This window comes from Eucalyptus grandis, chromosome 11 (genome assembly GCF_016545825.1).
Source record: "Eucalyptus grandis isolate ANBG69807.140 chromosome 11, ASM1654582v1, whole genome shotgun sequence".
NCBI lineage: Eukaryota > Viridiplantae > Streptophyta > Magnoliopsida > Myrtales > Myrtaceae > Eucalyptus > Eucalyptus grandis.
In genome coordinates, this window is record NC_052622.1 from 28692078 (window position 1) to 28700523 (window position 8446).

Sequence of the window (8446 nt, forward strand, 5' to 3'; positions counted from 1 at the left end):
GATAACCCAGAAACAAAGAAGAAGACGAAGAAGAAGACGAAGAAGAAACTCTTGCTCCGACATTACTTGGACTCTTCCGGAATTTCATCTCAAGCCAACAACTAACTGCGTTGCTGGAGAAAGGGACAGAGGTCACGCAGGCCGGCCCAAAGGTTCCTCTTTTGAATGAGATGCATCCAATCCGGCCTGAAGGTTCCTCTTCTGAACAAGATGCATCCGATCGTTGCTGATACCAATGAAACAAAGGCCACGTGAGGCCGTGCCTCTGGCAACAGTGGCCGGAGTTGTTCCGACGGTGGGAGGAGATCAGGACAGTGACCAAATTGAAAGATGGTGGGTAGAACTAACAATTCGCCCCCAACAAAACTAGAGAGAAGGCTCTCGTCCAGTATTAATAAAGGCAAAATAGGAACTCCAAAATATTAATGCGCGCAATAGAATGGAAAATGTTCATCGATCCCTAATATTGCCTTCCGAAAATGAAGAAAGGGTAAATCCGAATCTGCCTTAGCTTTCAATTTTGCCAATGGCTCCCCAAAACGGCCCAAATTTTTTTGCTGAAAGCCCTGGCTTATATCCAAGGGACTTTAGATACCCAAAGTACAAAGCATCCTTGCTTCTGGTTTGCGTGTCCTTTTCTTTATCTATTTTATTTTATTTTAAAAATTCTTTACAAAAACCCAAGGCAAAGGGTGTTTACCAAACACACTGCATTTCATGAAAGCCATTGCATTTGTGCAAAGTCTTTTGAGAAAAACTCAAACCAAAAGCAGCTTAAGACCCCCAGCAACCCTCCACCCACGTGACGACCAAGAGTAGTGAAATCAATCCGATAACCCCTTTAAGATTGGGTCCTATGTAAAAGTGAAACCATTTCACTGAAAATGGTTGACGACACGTGCCTAGATTCCAAAAGCGCCCAGGAGATTATGTTGGAGGCATCTACAAACTCATGAAAGCTGAGCAGAAGGACGAGGAACGAAGAAACTTGTAAAAAGCTTCGACAAAGTCACCTCTCTAGACAACATTTCCCCAGAAAATGAGCGTCGGCTTATGTTTTTTCTCCATCTTACCTCCAATCTTGGCTCGACCTGCATGTTGCAAGCCCGAAAATACAGTGTACACATCATCCGTAAATATCATTTTTCCCCTTGGGATTCTATGATTCATGTCAGCAACGAAACAGGAACACCTACGAATAACAATTAAAGTGTACCAGCACAAGAACCCTACGAACAATTAACTTGAGACCATAAAAAATCTAAATAATCGTTCTTCTCACCGATCCATTTCGATTGACCAAGGAATATTACACACTCAATTACCATGACAAGAAAAGAGTGAATTTTGCACAGCTGCTAAACTTTTCTGCATTAACTCATGACCAGATAATGTAAAAAAGATCTAAAGGGATATTCATACACAAGCATGCATGATTTACCGTCCAGTTCTAGATTGAGAAGTAACAAAGCATCATCAAAACTCCACATCATTGTTACCATTCTCATTCTTGTTATTTGCTTCTTCTCTTTCCCTGTTCCACTGCTCGATTTTGGCCCGTCGCTCCACACTACTTTCCCTGACTGGACTCCTGTTCCTCCTACCTCCAGGGCTCCCACTCCTTCCCCCTCGGTGCCCAGGGCTTCGGCTTCTCGGCTTTCTACCCCGATCACGGTGACGGGGTTCTCTGTCATCATCTCGTCTGTTTGAACCGCGAGGGCCATGTGGACGGTTGTCAAAACTAGGCTTATGAGGACTTCGACTGCGGCTGTGCCTGCGCCTACTTCTCCCAAATAATCGCCTTCTCAACTCCCTGGAAAAGACATGGACATCTCACTCAGTTGCTGCAATAAGAAAGTCTGGGAAGTATAGTTAAAATATGAACCTCACCTGCTAATCTTCTTCAGATGCATAAAGTTGCAGTAACCACCTCTATTGCACACATTTTCCTCATATTGCCTGCAAGTAGCTTCGCGAAAATCGGTCACTGGAGAGAAGTCAACGATGATGGGGCGCCCTGGTATGAAAGATATTTATGATCTCATGCATAAAGGATCAACACCATTATATGTGCAACACAAAAATTAAGAAAAACATTAAAGAAGCCTATGATACAGCCAAAGTGTAGGAACGACATTGTAGAAGAGGTGAGTTTTGGATGAGCTTAAGAACCATAAAGCTAAAAAAACCTCATTAAAACCTGGCTGTGACAGTAGTGGCAACATCATACAACAGAATAAAGCCATAGCATAAATGCTATCCATTTATTAACTCATATGACAGTGAATTTAAGGTGCAAACAACTCAAAGTACACTGTTGTGGGCCAAAGAGCCACTCAGCACCTAGATTTCATTCTATCTCAAATTCTCATTGAAGATAATTCAACATTCATTAATCTGACTTTCATCCTTGGTAAAATATCAACTAAGCCATATAAACAGAGAATCAATTAGCAGATCCTTCGTCCACTTCCCTACAGCATTTAGCTTGTCAACATTCTGACACCCAATGCAGAAACAAATACATCAGTGGCAAAATGAAAAGCAAGAAGGTAAAGGATCTAAAATCTTAATATAACAACTAAAACTACTTATAAAGAGTGCATAATATATTTTCCAAATGATAACAGAAATCAGAAAAAAAAAGAATGAGGTAATGAGTCAAATTTGCCAGATGTGAGTTACCTGACAAAACTGATGTTCATCAGACTTTACTAAGAAACGAGCATTTTAGGGTTAGACGGCAAGAAAACTTTCCTGGACAATCCACTCGACCTAAACAGCTCTTGGGACCAAAGCCTAATAACCTGAAAACAGACTAGTCAATTCAGGCGCCCAATATTTTAAGTGCATGTTCTAGTAGTTTTTGTTCCTCAGAATCTAATGGTAATCAGGTTAACACAAAAAGACCAGTGATTAGGAACTATCAAGTATACTCATCACAACAAAATCTATGTCTGCTTACTTCACTTGATCAGTAAATACACACATAGCCCCAAACAATAACAAGGGCACCAAATTTTAAAAATGATTTTGTTTGACGTAGATGGTAAAACCAATTTCAATAGAACAAAGTCCAACCATGACCTTTATTGGAGTGTGTAAGTCCAACCACGACTGTGATATATAGTAAACAAAGCATTGGTGTGCGCTACTCATCATTGACAACATTATCTAGAATACAAAGAATTTTTTTCTTTTTTCCAATTGGATACCACAGAGTATTGAGATAGTTGAACTTCGAAGGGAAGCAAACCCACTCTACTCTATTGTTGAGCATTGCCTCTCCGTGAAATTAAGGTTAGCGCATGTTACTAAATTCCCAAGGATCTAAGCCCTTGATCGACTTCAAGATCTCCTAATGTTAAAGTCATTAAGAGCCACACATCAATCCCGTCATATCTTAAACTCTAAAAGGACACAACTCAATAAAGTAAACAGAGAAACAGAGAAAGTCCTATAATACATAGCTAATATAGCTAAGGACTAACTCCATTAATTAAGCCTCTGTAATTTTCTCAACGCTCCTGCATTGCATATACCTGAAATATTAACTCTTAGCCAAAACCCTTGACCATTTCGATCGAGAATGCCAAGTTATGTTTACACATATAGAAAATGTCAAGGTAAGGTAGATTAGTGACAGATTGATATTCCATACTAACATTCTTTCACTCTGTCACTTGCTATAAATGAATTTGTCTAGAAGCATAATTATGTTCTGAAGAACTGACCCGAAATGCATTCAATCTTTAAAGAAATTGAAACCACATATCAAGTATTACATACAAACAGTTGAAGTCTCCATTAGTGCCATAATGAAGATTTGGAACAAGAATTTGGAGAACCCTACAAATGAATGCGATGGAGGATTTAAGTAATCACCCTCCAATTCTTCCATTGTGACGCTTGACACATTAGAGCATTTCCCAAGAATTTAAATGTTTGGGCCCTAATTACTAAAAAAGTGGCACGCGTTCTTATTAAGTTTCTTTATCCTAGTTAAAATTATAGCATTAAAACTCAATGAAAAATTTAGGTGCATAAAGGTAGATAGTTATCTTTCTACAGGCTGGCTAACCTTTTAGCAGATTTTCGGACAGAATAGACTTCTAAATTGCTACATATTTGTGATAGGATACACCACTCATCTGGCTAAGCCTTTTAGAGAAAGACATGCTCATGTTAGAGTTGACAATCAAAAACAGATTTCACTCTAAAGTTAGTTAAGACAAAGTGCAAGCAAACGATAAAAAGTTATAATCAGAATTACACAAATCTGGAAGCAAAAACATGTCGGATGAGAGTACATGTTTCTCTGATCACTTTAAAAAAAACAATGCTCAATAAGATGGGCAAAAAATAGGACAACCAACAAAAATGGGAGGAATGTGGATTGTTTATCCTATATATAGTTCATAATTATTTAGCTTAGAATTAACGAGATTGAAACGATTCATAGACAGGTTGTAATATCTCTGTCTCAAGATAATGCTTTCTTTTGTCCCTACATAGGCAATTACAGGGTTGGCTGTGGGTGTACGAAGTATAGAGAAACACCCTCCTTTTTCCTCATAAAATGGAAATATCAATCAAAACGAATAAAGGAAAGGAGTAGCTCGCACAGGCACAATTATCCATCTTAGACTTTACTAGTCTCATTTGGGCTTTGAGTCAACAGCAACCAAACTTCAATTTTAAGAAACAGCAGCAGTTCTAACTAATCTACCAATTGTTGTACTCCACTAACCACATGTCCCCGAACAACCCAAAGAAAGAACAGAATCACCTTAAACCTTAGTCAAAGCAAATGAAAGAAAGAGTCAAATCAAACCTGCATAAAACCTTCCAGTTAAATTCTGAACAGCATTGGCAGCGTGTTCTTCCTCTCGAAACTGTACGTACACATTTCCAACCTGCACAAATAGAGACCATAAGGAAAAAAGACAACGAACAAATCCCAATCAACAGTCGCACATTCTCAAGCACCAACGAAAAAGAATTACCATGTGGTCGGCAATATTGTCGCAGATATTTAAATTCTCGATGTCGCCGTACTTGCTAAGCTCCTCAAACAAATCTTCGTAGAAATCCTAATCCAAATCAAAACGAACAGACACCAAGCGAGCACTCAGGTCAAGCTAAGACAGAGCCGTGAATCGCACGGAACAACAAAGGAATTGAGAGATCGGAAGAAGGTTGGGCTATCGGACCTCGAAGTGGTCCTGGACCTTGCGAGGATCGAGGTTCTGAGCCTGAGGGTCGACGCCGGGAGTGAGCATGTCGGGACGCTGGTACATGTTGGAGAGGAGGATGGTGGGGCTGATGGTGGGCTTGGTGTGGAGCCGAGAGCAGCGATCGCCATGCCTGCAAGCTCCGATCTTGAAGTAGAAGGGGCAGTTCACTCTGTCCTTCTCAGTCCCGAATATAGAAGCCAAGTGCTCCGCCATTGACGATCACCGATCGAGCTCTGCAGATTCTTCGAGGTCGCAAAGATTTTAGTTCGACGGGCGTTGGCTCTCTCCTGCGATTCTATTTCTCCGATCTAGGGTTTTCATTCCTGCGTCTGCTGATTGTATTTATTTTATCCGTCCAAAAAATAAATATTTATATTTTCTTTGCAGAAAGCAACCACATGAGCAGGTTTGCCCGAGAGGTTAAGGGGGAAGACTTAAGATCTTCTGCACATAAGTGCGCGTGGGTTCGAACCCCACAGCCTGCAATCTTTTCATCTTTTTCCTGTTTATTATATTGGTCGTGCAACCTTCCCCTCTCTCTCTCTCTCTCGATCTCGACTTTCATTCCAAGGTTCAATTCATAATTTTAGCTTATAACACATCAAAACGTCAATCATAAATGAAATCAGTCCGATCTTTTAAATTTTGTTATATCTATAATTTAAAGTTCAATCTAACATTTTTTTCTCATGGCGCAATGGTAATTTGGCATGTCATTCGTAAACGAAATTTATTAATAAATAAAAAGTCACTAACTACGGGGCACAGCCAATCTATCTAACAAAAGAGCGCAAAGCCCCCGAAAGCATTATATTCACACAAGGATTTCACACTATCAATCAAAGTACTTGATGAAATTGGGTAGAAATTATTTTTGAGCTCTTAAAATGACAGAATTGGGGGTAGGATTTTTCAAGAACTCTTAATAAAAATAAGGATAAGCATGGTCCAGATTGGATTGGTTCAGAACCTAACTCAAGATCCAATCCGCACAATGTTGTCCTTAATTTTTTGAAGCAAGGACTAACCCTATTGAGCTTGATCAAACCAATCCTGTGAGTCCTGTGATATTCTGATTTTCAACCCTGTTTTTGATGAAATGAAATGGGTTTTTCATCGACACACTTATAGTTTTTTTTTCTATGAGTTGGCCACTCACGAAATAACTAATTTATCAAGTGAAGACGTTAAGGAATTTAAACACGACAGACTAGAAATCGACTGCTCGATCGTGCTAATCTGCAAAGGTCAATACGGCACCATCAAAATCGACTAGAAATCGGAGATAGGTCGTTTCAATAGAGGCATGTAATTAAAAGTGTATGTGATTCCACCTAATTACAAAATTCACGTTGAATGTCACTAAACTGATTTCTCGGTTGTTTCTGTACTTTGTGCCTGTAATTGAAATCTTGAGATTTTCACGACAACCAAGAGTCGCCAATGAGTTGAATATGTACAATGTGGCTCGAAAATAATCAACCACGGGTCAATTACGCTAAAAATTCATAAAAGCTACATGATAGATTAGGTTACGCTAAAATCGCGTCCGATTAAAATTAATCACGAAATTAAACCCAATTTCAAAATTGAAAGTTCTGTCATGTCATGATCTATTTTAGGAATGTTGACTCATCCTCCGAATAATTTTCAGCGAGCCCAAGATTTTTACGAAAAATCAATTTCGGACAATTCGGAAAAGAAAAGAAATTCGGATGGGCCTTTTTAATTGAATTTTTGGGCTACCAAATGGAAGTAAATTGTGGAGACTTGGTGTAAATTCGTAAGGGCTGCCTCCATGGATTTTTGGCCCTCAATTTGACTTAACTTGGAGAAGAATTGAAAGAAAATGAAGAGGAAATTCGTGTGCCTGCTGCATGGACCTTTCTTGACCTTCAATTTGGCTTGTTGGTGAAGTTTTGGGTGTGAAAAAGACTTGTGGATGCAGCTTGGACTTTAGGGGCATTATAATCATCACAAAGATATTTTCCCTTGACCATTTGGCTTCCCTTTTTCCCTCCATACGTGCCAACCCCCTTTCCTTCTGCCCTCTCCCTCTTCTTCTCACCCTCGCGACCCCTCACGTTTCTTTCTTCATGCTGCTGTTGCCTCTACTCCATCTTCACCTTCACATTTCCAGCAACGACCACCCAACATCTTTACTAGCAGATCACTTCCTCTACCCGCTTGAGCCTAGCATCCATGCATCCTCCGCATCCTGCCTCCCACACAGCCACATCCACCCACCGAAATTTCCATCAACGCCGACCCAAGCAACCCACGTTATTTCCTTCAATCCCCCTCCCCTTCTGCCAGCGAGCTCCTCCCCACGTTTCCTCTCTCTCTCCACCAACCCCTGCTCCATTCCCTTTCGTCTTGCTGCACCCACACCATCCCACTGCACTCCATCTTCAGCCCTTCCTTCTACCAACACCAACCCCACCAACGAGCAGCCCACATCCTCACGTTCATAGCCACAACGCCAGCAACTCCTCCATCTTCTTGCTGCCCCCACACCACCACCCGTGGCTACCAAGACCAGCCTAAATTGAGTTAGGGCCAGCCCACTCGACCCGACCAACAGCTTCCTCAAGTCTGGATTTGTTGTGGGCTTGCCAGGCCTTTTTTTAGCCCTCTCCCGGCTTCCTTCGGTGTCACAATAGGCCTGAGTTTTGGCCATCATTGCACTGCCGTCGTCATGAACCAGTTTTTGCGCTAAATCAGTGAGTTTATGCTCTAAACTCTCATTAGGAGTGTTAATGATGCTTAGGGTGGATTAGTGGGATTAATTAGGGATTAGTAAAATCCCTAGTTACCCTAGTTAGCTAGTTAGTGTAACCAGGTGGTTAGAATAATTAGTTCCAAGGCTAGTTTAGTTAGAATGGTTAGTTAGGAAATTTAGTTGGTTTAATTAGTTTATGTAATTAGCTTATTAGATTAAATTAGTTAGGTTGGTTAAATTAAATAGTTGGTTCAATTAATTTAGCCCGGTTGGCTTAGATTGATTTAATTGAGTGTTTTAAATTAAATATTTTGCAATTTATATAATTAAATGCAATTGATTTATTTTAGGAAATTATACACGGATAGCCGGTAGTCGGAATTTCATGCCGATTGCCGTAGTATAATTATTTTATGCAATTGAATGATAAATTGTGCAATTGAGTGATGATTGTGATTTTTGGTTTATTATTTTAAAATTGTGAAAT

The 8446-nt window shown here is 40.1% G+C and overlaps 1 protein-coding gene and 1 non-coding gene across 5 annotated transcripts; one reads left to right on the forward strand and one right to left on the reverse strand.

Moving 5' to 3' along the window:
- Nucleotides 1–1225: 1225 nt before the first annotated feature.
- LOC104425673 (splicing factor U2af small subunit B) lies at nt 1226–5563 on the reverse strand. 4 transcript variants are annotated; one of them, XM_010038431.3, is made up of 5 exons: nt 5214–5561; nt 5007–5093; nt 4835–4916; nt 1891–2017; nt 1226–1813 (listed from the first exon to the last, which is right to left on the reverse strand). In XM_010038431.3, exons 1-5 carry the CDS (start codon nt 5448–5450, stop codon nt 1477–1479), a joined length of 870 nt encoding a protein of 289 aa, XP_010036733.1. In that variant the 5' UTR covers nt 5451–5561; the 3' UTR covers nt 1226–1476. The 4 variants fall into 4 exon arrangements, 2 of the variants coding, with proteins under 2 accessions (XP_010036733.1, XP_018721150.1); XR_001982477.2 differs by lacking the exon at nt 1226–1813 and adding an exon at nt 2686–2807 and having other exon boundaries at nt 1890–2017; nt 5214–5563; XR_001982476.2 differs by lacking the exons at nt 1226–1813; nt 1891–2017 and adding exons at nt 2175–2499; nt 2686–2807 and having other exon boundaries at nt 5214–5563.
- A 76-nt stretch (nt 5564–5639) lies between these two features.
- Nucleotides 5640–5722, forward strand: TRNAL-UAA. Its single transcript has one exon. It is a non-coding gene; the product is annotated as a tRNA-Leu (tRNA).
- The last annotated feature ends 2724 nt before the right edge of the window (nt 5723–8446 follow it).

Excerpts from the sequence above, each read along its gene's own strand:
- LOC104425673 (XM_010038431.3), bottom strand. The coding sequence starts at position 5,450 with ATGGCGGAGCACTTGGCTTCTATATTCGGGACTGAGAAGGACAGAGTG. Across the intron at positions 5,094-5,213 it reads AGGTCCAGGACCACTTCGAG|GATTTCTACGAAGATTTGTT; the intron begins GTCCGATAGCCC and ends GATTTGGATTAG. Across the intron at positions 2,018-4,834 it reads AACTGGAAGGTTTTATGCAG|GGCGCCCCATCATCGTTGAC; the intron begins GTTTGATTTGAC and ends CTTTCATACCAG.